General features: G+C 31.2%; 1 protein-coding gene across 1 annotated transcript in view; it reads left to right on the forward strand.

The window, feature by feature from the left end:
* Nucleotides 1-1,845, forward strand: part of LOC148309435 (spondin-2-like) — a 21,900-nt gene extending 20,055 nt beyond the window's left edge. The window contains exons 5-7 of the mRNA XM_088260084.1: nt 218-405; nt 1,361-1,482; nt 1,573-1,845. Coding sequence (XP_088116210.1) covers nt 218-405; nt 1,361-1,482; nt 1,573-1,676 — 414 coding nt within the window. The 3' untranslated portion in view covers nt 1,677-1,845. The remainder of the gene's footprint in view (nt 1-217; nt 406-1,360; nt 1,483-1,572) is intronic.
* The last annotated feature ends 13,645 nt before the right edge of the window (nt 1,846-15,490 follow it).

The raw sequence follows: 15,490 nt of genomic DNA on the forward strand, positions 1-15,490 counted from the left end.
TAAAAGGTTTTTTCATGATAATTTAAAAAAGTCAGGAGTTGAAATAATCGGCCGGTAGGTTTGAGGAGATGCATGAATATGGAAGATGCAAAGATTGTTTGGAAAGACAGGTTTGTGAGGCGTTCTATTCTCTGTGCCTACTCCTGTTATGATGGTTAGTTAGTTAGTTTATTTAAACAAACGTAAATATAGCCTTTGATATTGTTTTTTTTTACAGTTGAAAGAAGCCGATTTTGAGGATGCTGTCGAAAAAATAACAGAAGATAATTCATTCTTTAAGCTGGAAGAAGATGGGACATTGAATATTGAACTGGTGACAGTAAATACGTCACTTGTTAATGACAATGACACACTCACAGGATTTGATGGATACACTATCAGTAGTACTGAAAACACCCCTGAAATGTTAGTAACATACATATTTTATATTATTTATTGATTCGACATTAACTTTGTGGAATGACATGATTATTTTATTAAAATTAAACACTTGAATAAACCACTTTGATGAGTTTTATTTATATTTACGACTAGTTTCGAAAACATCTGTCGTTTTCGAAACTAGTCGTAAATATAAATAAAACTCATTAAATTGGTTTACTCTATACTAATATACTCCATACTAAAATATACATTTTTTATGATATGACAATATGTCGATATGAAAATCGGTAAACCGAACATCCAGAGAAAATATTTTTTAAAAAGAGAAATATATATGTTATTATTGTCCACCTCCGTAATGTAATGGTCCCGGGTTCGATTCCCAGGGGAGGGTGTCGAATTAATATAAGTGATTTTTTCACTCTAATATTTATTCAATATTACCCTGACTGGAACCTGGAGCGGAGGGCTGATTACCTTTTCTTCATACGTTAACGATCAAGATGACATTGCGTTTATATGATGCAGTGCCCTATGCACCATTGGGGTGCGAATAAGGGTTTGAATTTAATTTTGTATCCACAAATATTTCAATTTCATACTTATAATCTTTTTGTAGGCCAAAGGGGTTTGTTATTACTAATAGGAATCAAGTTGTCGTATAATGGATTCGAACCCAGTAACTTACTTACTGGTATCTGAAGTGGAGGGCTGATCACCTTTCCTTCGTGTGTTAACGATCAAGATAACACTGCGTTTATATAATGCAGTGCCCTCTACTTCATTGGGGTGCGGATAAGAGTTTGAAACTTACTTAGAGTCCGTGAACCACGGAATCACAAGCCAACATATTTTGTTTTTAGTAAAATTTAAATATTTTGTTGATCGTCGATACTTGTTTGCATTGGAGGAATTATTTTCAGTGGCATTATTTGAAATCCACATTAACTTCACATTTTTTTTATTTATGTTTAAGAAATGAAATTTCTGCCGAAACTGAAGAAATTATGAAAAATATTAAGGGCGGCTATCAAAGGAATCATCTTTACTATCCGAAATTATTTCGACCAAGAATAAATTTTATAACTCCAAAAGAAAGTAAGCAAATTTACATAAAATGTATTTTATTCTTTTATAAATTTTGTGTATGTGTGCGTATATATATTCTATGAATAATTTTTCTTTCAGATCAAAAGTCACCGGCTGTCTCAAGTAATCTTTTAACATCTTTTCTTACCATGAAGAAGAGCAATTCAAGTTCACCACATCGATCCTCTTACTTTAGTTGGTGATCAGTTCTATGTACCTAAATAACAATTTGTCAACGTCTTTTATATGTGAATTTATTATTAATTAAAGTAAAAAATATGATGGCGTAGATCTGTGTACGAGTATGAAAACACAAAGTATTTTGTTTTTAAATTAATTTTTCATAATAAATACCAAATATCTAAATTGGAAACTAAACTGAGTTGCGTTTCTTTGTTTTAATACTTTCAGACAAAGTCTATAAGATATAAGTAAGTAAATATTTGTGGTTGCCTCCATAGTCTAGTGGTGAGCGCATTTGGCTATCGTACCGGAGGTACCGAGTTCTTAAAATTTTTCAATTATACACAAGGAGATTCATTCTAGATTCCAGATGTTTAGATATAGTAGTGGGCAATATATTTGAAAAAAAAGATGCAAGTGAAGAAGCTCAGAAGAAATACATCACTGATATATCGCTCACTCCTTTCAACAACGTCATGAATCAAAAATCGACAATTTTCAGTTGTGCATGTTTTTTGAATGCCCAGAAAATGTACTATATGACGCAAAAGCGTCATATTTTTTAATTAATATTTACCCACTACAGGGCAGAAAGTGTTGTTTTTGCATTTTTAAGAAAAGGTATTGTTTAATTATTTTTTAATATACTAAATATTTTTCAAATGGAGAAAAAACATTCAGGTTTTACCTAAAAATATCTGTTGCACAGTAAAAAGTTCAATATTTATTTTTAATACATTTCATTATATTTTTAAACTAAGAAAATTTTTGTCAATCATGGATAGAATGCCAAATGATACACGTGTTTAAAGTTGATCATTTGAACTAGCCTTTGATAGGTCTTAAGCCCTGTAAATACCCAGACTTTCATATTCTTTTTCACCTGTGTTAAGATGTCAAAATGATTCAGTATGTAAAAATTTTATTTAAAAAAATCGCTAGCTGAACTTTTGTTCGGCGGGAGTTACAAGAATACATTTATCAGGAGCCCATATCAGCGAAGAGGCATTCTCTCAAGGATCAAAGGATTTAGGTGATAAATTATATTTTAACACGCCGCGGTATGCGAGTATGCTGCATTCTGCCATTATATTTTACATTCCTGTTTGCAGCATTGCAGATAGCATCTAGATGTAGCATATTTTGGGTAAGCTTGCTATCAATTCGGCACTTATCAGGGTATCCCATCGTTCCTCCCCCGTGAGGCTCTGCAGTTAGTACCCTTGCTGGATTGTTATGTAAAATGACGAAAGTTTACCGAAGCCATTTATACTCGGGAAGGCTTATCTGTGCTAAACACCTCGAAATCCACCTGAAGTACGATACAGGCCTTCTAGTTTCGGCTTCCTACCTCCTACCTTATCCTGTGCTCCGTGACAACCCGAATATCAATTTTTCTATCATGATATTTTAACCACACCCAGTATGCACTGGGAACTGAATTAAATATGTCCATACCATTTCGAAATATACAAATATTATATTATAGTAAAATCTACTAAATTATTTTGTAATGTTTGTTTTCTGATACAGCTCTTCTTGTTTCGGCATCGTACCTCCTACCTTATCCTGTGCTTCGTGATAACTCGAATATCAATTTATCTGCTATTATATTTAAATCACACCCAAGTGTACATTAAACACTGAATTTAATATGTGCATAACATACAATATATTTGAAAACAACTATTAAAGCTCAAAAGGAGCATGGGTTGGTTGCAGTCTCATTAGAGAAAGGAATAAGTTCAGCAAAACATAATTATTTATTTATTTCAACAGTCAAGTTTTAAATACAAATAAATGTTGTCATAGGGAGATGACAAAGTATGACAGAAGAAATGTCAAATTGTTTTATTTTATTAATCATTGCATGCGTAGCTGATCTCGCTAAATATGGATTAACTGTCAAAAGTGGTAAAAGACCTTCAGAATCAATTTATTTATTTATTTCTTTGATATTTTTCGCAGATACTCAGTGGCACATTTTATTAACATTATAAAATAAAACAACTTTGTTTAAACCATTTTTTATTGGTACACTTTTTCCAACCGGTTTTGTCAAGAACCTTGTCATCCTCAGGGTTTATACACTAATTCTAAAATATTGAAATACTTATAGTTATTATCATAGGAGTGTGTGGAAGTTTTTGGTATCGTAAGGGAACGGTAATTAATTAAAACCTAACTATGACAATTTCAATGTTTTAGAATTAGTACATTAACCCTGAGGATGACAAGGTTCTTGTCGAAACCTATTAGAAAAAGTGTACTAATAAATAGTGGTTAAAACAAAGTTGTTTTTGTTTTATAAAGTTTATTTATTTATTATTATTCTTAGTGATTGAGGTGTATTTTTCATATTTACCTTCCCTATCTAAGTTTCCTTGTCGACTTCCGTAGTGTAGTGGTTAGTACATTTAGCTACCATATTGGAGGTCCCGGGTTTGATTTGGGTGTTGTTCTGCAATGCTTTCTGTATGTTGGTCCTCGGGTCAACCAAAAACGCATGTGATATGAACCAATATTTTGTGTTGTGAGTGTGTTAATAATACTTTGGTAGTGACGTGTAGTATTGTTTGTATGCTGATGTAGTGATTGTTCTTACGAAGAGACCGGCACGTCTCAAATCTTAGTGAGCAGTTATATACTAACATCACAAACTATAAAAATAAAAAATACACAAATAATATTATATTATTTTTTGACATCTCATCAAAGATGAAGAAGAATATGGAAGTCTGGGCATTTACGGGGCTTACGACCGTCATCGGCTGGTTTAAGTGATCACTTTACACACGTGTAACATTCACCAATACACCAATTTACATCTCACCAATAGATGTCTCTAGTGAAGTTCTAGTGATTCATGAACAAGGTTTCTAAATTGGTTCATATGTATAGAACTTCCAAGAATTTGAGTAGTGTGGTTGTCAATAATGGGTAGAATTGGTGAATGTTACACGTGTGTAAAGTGATCACTTAAACCAGCCGATGACGGTCGTAAGCCCCGTAAATGCCCAGACTTCCATATTCTTCTTCATCTTTGATGAGATGTCAAAAAATAATATGAAAGTAACTCCTGTAATTGGAGATAATCCAGATTTTGTGAACAAGTATTTGGACACACTCAAAATGTTGTAAATAATATTATAAGCTAAAATAATAAGAATGAAAATGATATTTTCTGTCATTTCTCATGTATGTGATTATAATCCAGAATTTGGATCTCACATACTAATATAAGAGTTTCTGCTGAATAAGAAGCTTCTTTTCATCTCACCAATAGATGTCTCTAGTGAAGTTCTAGTGATTCAAGAACAATGTTTCAATATTGGTTCGTATATATAGAACTTCCAAGAATTTGGGTAGTGTGGTAGTCAATAATGGGTAGAATTGGTGAATGTTATTCGTGTGTAAAGTGATCACTTATACCAGCCTATGACGGTCGTCGAACCCGAGACCTCCAGAACGGTAGCCGAGCGCGCTGACCGTTCTAATATAGGCGGGTCTAATAAATATAAGTGATTTTTTCACTTTAATATTTATTCAATATTATCCTGGACTGGTACCTGAAGCGGAGGGCTGATCACCTTTCCTTGGTGTGTTAACGATGAAGATAACACTGCGTTTATATGATGCAGTGCCCTATGCACCATTGGGGTGCGGACAAGGGTTCAAATGAATGAATGAACGACGGTCGTCAGCCCCGTAAATTCCCAGACTTCCATATTCTTCTTCATATTTGATGAGATGTCAAAAAATAATATAAAAATACAATAATTTATGTAAAAAAAAATATTCAAATGTAAATATAATACAGTGGTGCTATGAAAAAAGTGAGGATTTTTGTTCGGTATTTGTATCTACGGCTTCAGAGTGGAAATAATCCACAGAATTACAAATTATTATTTAGTATTTATGTTACGGCGGCTATAAAGGGCGTAATGCGCACTGGGATGGCTGGAATTAGTGCAATTTGTGGGAGATTCGCCAAATACTAAAACGCTTTCTGGAAATTAATGAACATTTCAGCGAGCTGGTCGTTATCAAACCCGATTTAAGAAAACTAAGCTTTATGTTTTCAGGAAGCTTAACTCGAACTGACGAGTTGGCTTGATGGTTTAAATGGATGTATACCACACACGATGTTCCGGGTTCGATTCATGGTAGTGACAATTTTTTGTAATAAAGAGAAATATTTGTATAATTTATATTTTTTTTAATAAAGAGAAATATTTGTAGAATTTATATTTGAAACACTAACTTTGTGATTTTACATTTTATAATTCAAATGTAATTTTGTTTTAAAATCATTATATATATTTTATTTTAACTTTATTATAATGTCTACCGGTTTCGAAGCTTACCGGTTCTTTATCAAGACTAAGTAATACTATTATTATTACGAAGAAAGAAACCGGTAGATATTATAATTAAGTTAAAATAAAATATTTATAGTGATTTTAAAACAAAATAACATTTTAATTACAGAAATATTTGTGTTTTCATCATTTACAAAAAATTTCAATTTCATACTATTTTTGTGAGCCTAAGCGGCTCATTATTACAAATTTGTATCAAATTGTGGTAGAGTGGGTTCGTACTCATAAACTGACGGAAGAGTCCGCAATACTAACCACGGAATTACAACCCGACACCGTTAATATCGTGTTTTTTTTTTAAACTTTATTATTTCTTATCTTAACAATGCAATTTACATACATACTCCCATCAGCTACCACGTTACGAGAAATATATATATTTTTTAAATACGTTTTTCAAGAAATCTTCTTGAAATAAAGTAAATATATATTTTTTATTTTCCATTTTGGTGATATGTTCATATCAAAATTTCATGGTAGTTAAGTTTTACTGGGCATATTGGAATATATTTGATTCAATTATAAGGTGTCTCTTTCTTGACCTAGCTACATCGATTTCTCATAACCAAATACCGAAAACCATCAAATTTCATCCAAATCTATCCCTTGGTTTTCAAGATATGAAATTTAAAACATTCTACCATTTTATGTAATATTATCGGATTCCAGTTTTCCAGTAGCAGCTACTTCGTGCCGTGTATTATGCAGATCAGGATGCAAAAGGTTATAGTCATTAATTAAGCGAAACGATTGGGAGAAACCAATAGGAACGCCCCTTTCTACTCAGAATAGGTAATAAAATTATATGTAGGAAGATTGGTTCATACTATTACGAGAATATATATTTTAAGTATAACTGACTACTCATATCGCTGAAGGAGTAGGCAGAGAAGATGAAACGTTATATATTCTAGTGTTCTTGATGTCCATACATCTGATCATACGTAACCTACCCTTAGACAGCATTTTCTGTCATCAAAAGAAAATTTACTCATATTTCTTGTTGGAACTACTTTAATATAACAAAATAACTGCATGTACAATTTTTTCCACATTTATTTTATTTGACCAGAGTATCCTTGTTTCTCCCAACTACATTTGCCTTATATATATATATATATATATATATATATATATATATATATATATATATATATATATATATAAACAATATATATATATATATATATAAATATATATATATATATATATATATATATATATATATATATATATATATATATATATATATATATATATATATATATATATATATATATATATATATATATATATATATATATATATATATATTACCGATTTTTCCCCATTCATTCCTTCCCGTATCCAAACTGTCTTTGTGCCATATACATAATATAAATAGATGTGCAATTTTTGGTATAATAGACTTTAAGAAGTATTTTAAATGTACAAAATGAAGGGTGAGTTGTTCCAGGAGTTCATGACAAATTATTCTCTATGACAAATAAAACAACGTTGGAGCCTGGTGTTTGCATTGTGTCTGTGTACTGAACAATACCATTCGACTTTGGATATGGGACAATACCATTTGACTTTGGATATGAGACAATACCGTTTTCGTGAGGATCTATGACAACACCATTATTCTTGTCCATTTTCTTGATTGCTAACTGTAGGTATGTGTAAAAGATTTAATACTCTTAAAAGGTTTCATTACTGTGAGTAAATATATATCATTACTTAGGTGAGTAAGTACGTTGAAGTAGCATTGTAAGAACTGAATCTCATCATGAAATTAAAAATAAACAAAATAATATATACGTGATAACAACTAAATTTTCTTGAGATGATATTATTTTATTATAGTACATTTCTGCTTTGAAATATTAAATACAAAATAATCTTGAAAAAAACTATTTTAATCAAGTAAATTACAAAATTGGAATTGAAATACAAATGCTCTTGAAAAAAAAGGTACCCATTGTAATTAAGTAAATTTTTCAGTAATTTATTTGGCAGTCACTTTGTGGTAAAATCTATCTATCTTTTGAGTTTTACAAAGTAAATAGTGGTATTTACTAATTAAAATATTTAAAAAAATATCTAAAAAAAACAATTAAGTAAATTTCTACTTTGGAATACTAAATACATTGTTCTTAAAACAAAAAACTATTATAATCAAGTAAATTTCTCCTTTGAAATAATAAACACAAAATATTCTTGAAAAAAAAGCATACTAATGAAGTAAATTTCTGGTATGCAATACTACATACACATATCCAAAATGTTCTTGAAAAAAATTGTAATCGAGTAAATTTGTACTTTGGATACGGGTTATGGTCCCATAGTTTAAAAAAAATTGTTATGTTTTTAATCACTTTTTACTAAGGATAATTATTTTGGGTTTAACCCTTATGATGACAAGGTTCTTGTCGAAACCGGTTGAAGAAAAGTACCAGTAAAATGTTATTAAAAACAAAGTAGTTTTATTTTATAAAGTTTATAAAATGTGCGTCAAAGTATCTGCGAAAAACATTCAAGAAATAAAAGTAATTAGATTCAAAATATCCGATATGCGCGTAAGACAATAGAGTTCTAGACTTTAATCATTCTTTATTAAACAAAGCAATTAAAAATACTTTCTTTTTTGCTTTGCTATTCATTGGGAGCCAACTAGTGCTCGGAAAGTATTTTGTGAAGTGAAGAAGTTTAAAAGAAGTTTTCAAGTGGGCGTATCATTCTCTTCCCGAGGGTATTTCCAATTGAAAAATCAGTCCCGTTCCAATGGCAAAGGGAAGTCACCCTGTTTAAAATGTCGAGTTATTCAAAGAATCGGATATTGCAAAAGTTGGACGGATGTAAAAAACCGAAGTCTTTCCTAAGATCAATTGGACGCGGTTATGCGAAAAGAAGCCACAAACGGATATCGACATAATACGATGGAACTTATTTATTGTAACTGCAGACGGCTGGTAGAATTCCATTTGAATTGTTGGGTAATATATATATATATAATATTAAACACGGTTATTGGATTGAGTTCTACTTTTATTTACATACATATATAATAATATGTGACGCGTTCAGTCTTATTAAGACATTATCAAAAACATATGACGAAACGCGTCACATATTATCATATTTATGTTAATAAAAGTAGAATTCAATCCAATAACCGGGTTTAATTTTGAATATATTACCCAACAATTCACGATGGAACTTATTGTTTTGTATTGAAAGAGTATTCATCTTAGTTTTACTCATCATATCTGATGGTTGTGACTCCTGTCGAAGCAATAACTTATTTCCAGTTATCCCTTGACTGCGCTGCACGTAGCGCTCCAACCACCGAGGCCCCTGCTGCTGCCTTAACTTGATCGGTCCATCGCGTGGGGATCTTGCTCTCCCTCTCTTCCCCTACGAGCAACCAATCACAACCAGTAGTTTAAGGCTATCCTCATTGCCACACGCAACGTGTCCAAAGAACTAAAAAATCCATCGCGTATAGACACTGGTCAGAGTGAAGCCATCCAAGTGTATATACTTTTCATATTCTAATATCTTGAATATAATTATCATTAATTTAAAACGTATTTATTGCGTGATACATTTTAATCAAATGTCTGTGTCAATTGATTTTCGAACATACCACTACCGCATGTGACTAATATTTTTTGAAGGTGTATGTGAAAAGTGCGATGATAAGGTATAGTATTGTTTAAATGCTAGTGTAGTGATTGTTCTGACGAAGGGATGGGTACATCTCGAAACCAATGAATGAAAATTTGTGTAAATTAATATTATATGAACATACGTTACTAACATTTTGTTAGTTAGTTAATTTTTAGTTTTATTATTTACAAAATGATAAACTATTTATTTTTGAGGTGATTTATTTTGAACAAATATGAAGAAGAATAAGGAATTTTTGGTTTTTGTGGGGCTTACGACTGGTCAAAGGCTGATTTTAGTAGAATGGTGAATGCCAGCATTCATGGTGAGTTATTACTTATAACCAGCCTTTGAAAGATCGTTGGCCCTGTAAATACTCATACTTCAATATTGTTTTTCATCTTTTCAATTAATATTTTTTTTATCTTTTTTGTGTCTATATTAGGTTAAAATCGTTAAAAACAATAAAAATGTATTAAAAAAGAACTCCACCGACAAGACACACAAGGTGGCTTGGTGGGTCTCTGCAAAAAAATCTAAATATGTTTAAATTGTGATTTAAATAAATGTATACAAAAAACCATGAGGAGATAACAATAAGTAGGTACATCTTTAAGATTATTTTTCTTCCCAAAATGGTTGCTTTCTGCATAACTAGGACCGATTGTGCCGAAGTTTTTATATCCCGTTTCCTAACAATGGGTAATAGTTTATGGAGATTCCGAGAAGTGATTCGGGGTGTAGGCCCCAATAGAATCAGGGGACGGTGTTATTGAATAAATTATAATAAATCGATGGCGCAAACTGGGACTTCTTACCAATGCGGACCGGGACAATGTTATAAGGGCTTATTGCATCTTTTGTAATGGAGATAAAACATTCTGGTCAATAATGGATTTAAAAACAGAATCGTTCCATACGTATATATATATATATATATATATATATATATATATATATATATATATATATATATATATATATATATATATATATATATATATATATATATATATATATATATATATATATATATATATATATATATATATATATATATATATATATAAATTGATCATTTAACATTTATTTTTTTAGTAAAGTAAATACCAACTAACTATATTTTGAATGAAATGATTTATTATCATTAATTAAATTGATTTTTAGGATCCTTCGAGACTCCATTTACTCTGTTTTGTAGGTTTAATCTATGATAGAAAATAATAGAATAAATCTTTAAGCAGAATAAACTAATATTCCGTATTCTCAATATTATTAATATTAAAAGCATTTACTTTGTGGTTAGTCATTTTTAATATTTTTTTTTTACATAAATGTTTAAAATATTAGTATATAACCACTAACCAATGAGTGGTTATATACTAATGTAATTAACATTTTTTTAAAAGTAAATAAGTAATATTCCGTAATTAATTTCTTGATGGATTTGGCGTTTAATTTGTAGTCTGTTTTTGATTTATCTGTGTTTTATTTAAAAATTAACAAATAAATTCTGTAATTAATTTAAAAAAAATGTAAGTGATAAAATATTTATTAGGTTAAAACTATAATAAGAGATAATTGTTAACGTTGATATAAAATAACATTAAAAAATAGTTAAAAAATGATCTACATTAGTATCCAATAAACATAAGTTAATAAGTTATATCAAAAATGAAAATAGAAGTAACCAAAGGGGGTAGAAACTGGCTGCAAGCAGCAACCCAACAAAGGAAATGGAAAGAAAGGGAATAGATTTTTATCCAGGAGTAAAGGATGATGAAGAAGAAGAAGAACTACATGTCTTCAAATTTATCTTCTGCTATTTCAACGTCATTAATAAATAACCCCTTCGGTCTTCCAGGAGGCGCACATTACGTATGACGTCATAAGTCCTGTGACGTCACACGATTTGGCAGGAGTAATGGCGAGTCCCGAGGCGGGTGTTAACCCCTCAACTGTTTTAATGTTCATACTTCAGGCGGCACAGCTCCCCCGGGAGGCGCAAATCACGACACGGAAAGTGTTAAGGGAACAATCGCGATAAACTTTATTGAAAATCATTAAAATAGGCCACGTCTCAAGGAAATTGTAATGTTTTACATGTTGTATGGGACTTGCAGAACAACATTATATCATACATGTACCACGGTACCCTGATACACGTAGTACATGAAATATATTATGTATGATAATTCAAATATATATATGGGTCCCTTTGAAGATATTATAATTTTATGTATACAGAAATGTCTCAATGCCCAGACTAGAATTGTTCGTAAATTATAACAACATTATTATAAAATTATTTTCTATCTTACCTACTTGTCCATAAACATACATGTATGTATTATACGTTTGTGTGTATATGTGTATGTGTATGTGTATGGGAACCAAGTACTTCATACAACATTTAGAGTGTGTCCAAATACTTGTTCACAAAATTTGGATTATCTCCAATTACAGGAGTTATTTTCATATTATTTTTTGACATCTCATCAAAGATGAAGAAGAATATGGAAGTCTGGGCATATACTTCGTCAGCCCCGTAAATGCTCAGACTTCCATATTCTTCTTCATCTTTGATGAGATGTCAAATATAGTACAAGTACTTCTTATTAAGTATAGTACTTTTTATTAAGCTTAATAAAAAGCTTCTTTACATCTCACCAATAGATGTCTCCAGTGAGGTTCTAGTGATTCAAGAACAAGGTTTCTAAATTGGTATATATACATATATAGAACTTCCAAGAATTTGAATTGTGTGGTTGTCAATAATGGGTAGAATTGTTGAATGTTACACGAGTGTAAAGTGATCACTTAAACCAGCCTATGACGATCGTCAGCCCCGCAAATGCCCAGACTTCCATATTCTTCTTCATCTTTGATGAGATGTCAAAAAATAATATGAAAATAACTCCTGTATTTGGAGAAAATCCAGAATTTGTGATCAAGTATTTGGACACACTCAAAATGTTGTAAATAATACAATTGTTTTTGAAATGAATAAGATTGTAAATGAATAAAAATATTTGTTCTCTTTTCGGTTATTTTAAATCCTGAAAACATAAAAAGTTAATAAATAATTAAACATTTTTCTCAATATTATTAATATTTAAAGCATTTACTTTGTGGTTAGTCATTTTTACTTATTTATTTTTTTACAAAAATGTTAATAAAATTAGTATATAACCACTCACCGGTGAGTGGTTATATACTAATTTTATTAACATTTTTGTAAAAAAATAAATAAGTAAACATTTTTCTTTGCTTTTGATGAAAAAAAACTATGAGGGTCCTTATAGCCCACGCAATTATTTCACTTCATTGTTTTTTCGGGTAAAGAGAGGGTTTAGAGGCCTGCGTTTGAAAATATGAATCAAGATGTTGCAGTACGACAAAACTAAGAACCGGCGACACTAACCACGCGACTACGAGCCGACTCGGTCGGTCCCTCGCTGTCTGCGCTAGGTGTACGTGAGTTGAATTATCTCGCAGCGGGGTGATAAAATTGCCTAATTCCTGGGGACACTTTGCTAACTTCCCAAAAAGGAGTTTGGAAAGCTTCCAAAATGCGGCCGCACGCCAGTCCTGCCACCAGACGTCGCGAGGCCACACGGGTAATGGACAAATACTTCATACTTTGGAAGCCGGGAACCATATATTCAAAATTACAAAAAAAAACTTTTATGATTTTAACCATGCAATAAAGCTCTTTAATCCATTGTCCATAAAATAATTTAAGCATGGAACTTTTTTTAAAAGAACCATTCATAATTGAAGTTTTGTACTGACTTTTGAACTGCATTTTATATATTAAAATAACTTACGTATTAATTTACGTATTAATTTATGTATTAATTTTTAAATCAAACACAGATCTTTTGAGTCTACTATGTTTTAAGTATTTTATTTGTATTTTATAAATTAAACGCCAAATCAATAAATATATTAAAATAACAACTAAATATGTAGGTTTATAGTTTTTTCCACATTTCTTTGTTTATTTGTCTATCATGGGTCGTACATCCATGGACGACATGGCCAAACGCAACCGTGTATTTCGTTTCTACCCACCTCTATTATCCAATTATTATTAATAGAAATAGTTTGAATAATTTGCATAGCGCCATTTTCGTAAAATACTACCTCAAGGGCGCTTACAAAGACATAGGTAATAATCATAACAATAGGATGATGATGATAATGATACAAAAAAATAAATGTGTCAAAATGTCTTCAATCGGTCTCGGTTCGTCGTGTGGGGTGAGTCTGGAGCTGCGAAAAGATGAGCCGACAAATTGTAACGCCTTCCTCTTGATCCACATGGGCTGGAGAATGGCCAAGGTGCTAGGCAGGACTCCTCCCTGAGCGATAGTCATGTTAGAAAGCAGCTTGTTGAGCTGCTCGTTATTGTGGATGGCCAATTTTTAACTTCCAGACTAGCACAGTTCGAACGGGACTTCAGTTTTATCTTCTTTTGCCGCCCTCCTGTGATCTGACATGATGGTTTTGTCTCTGAGGTTTTCCGCTTTCGCTTTAATTTCGACGTAATTGAGGTATTAAAGGTTGTAATTCGACTCCATGTATTGTCTATAGTATAAATAAGTGCCAAATAGTTCACCTCCATAGTGTAGTGGTTAGTGCGCTAGGTTACCATGCTAGAGGTCCCGGGTTCGATTCCGAAGAGGGTCAAAATAAATATTATTGATTTTTCAGTCTAATATTTATTTAATATAACCCTGAACTGGTACCTGAAGCGGAAGGCTGATGACCTTTCCTTTGTATATTTAATGATCCAGATAACACTGTATATGATGCAGTGCCTTATGCACCATTGGGTGCGGATAAGGTTTAGAAGAAGAAGAATAATAAATAGGTATTTTTTTCTATCTAACGAAAACCTATTATATATCAACTGACTACAGAGCTCTATTTTCATTTTATTTATTTATGTGTATTTTATTAAACTGTTTTTTTCTAGACATCATGAATCTAAATGTATAATAAAATGTCCTAATAATTATTTATAGAATTTAATATAAAAATTTGAATTCCCTCCCTTAAAAAATTTCTTATTTCATGTTAGGATAGTTCTGCAATAAGTTGACAGATGATACAAATAACTTAATATTGAGATACAAAATTTTTATATTCTCAATATTATTAATATTTAAAGCATTTACTTTGTGGTTAGTAATTTTTACATTTTTTTTACAAAAATATTAAAAATATTAGTACATAACCACTCACCGAGATTTTAATGTTTACCGGTTTCGAGACGTACCCGTCTCTTCCTCAGGACAATCACTAATACAGCATATAAACAATACCACCCTTCACCACCATAGCACCATTTACACACTCAAAACTAAACAAAATGTCTAACACATGCGATTTTTGGTCGACCCCAATACCAACATACACTAAAGGTTTCAGCACAGACATGCGTTACTTTAGTGCATGTTGGTCCTCGAGTCGACCAAAAATCGCAGTATTAGACATTTTGTGTAGTTTTGATTGTGTAAATGATACTATGGTGGTGAAGGGTGGTATTGTTTGCATGCTGTGGTAGTGATTGTCCTGATGAAGAGACAGGTACGTCTCGAAACCGGTAGACATATATTTTAAATCTCGGTGAGTGGTTATTTACTAATATTATTAACATTTTTGTAAAAAATAAATAAGTGCAAAATTTTTGTATCAAATTTGAATTAATTTTTATGTTAAACCCACGATATTAAAATAAAAGATTAGATAACTTTGCTCATTAAATAGACGTTCGTAATATAATGATT

Source organism: Brachycentrus maculatus, unplaced genomic scaffold (genome assembly GCF_059751285.1).
Source record: "Brachycentrus maculatus isolate JH-2025_06_01 unplaced genomic scaffold, ASM5975128v1 h1tg000124l, whole genome shotgun sequence".
NCBI lineage: Eukaryota > Metazoa > Arthropoda > Insecta > Trichoptera > Brachycentridae > Brachycentrus > Brachycentrus maculatus.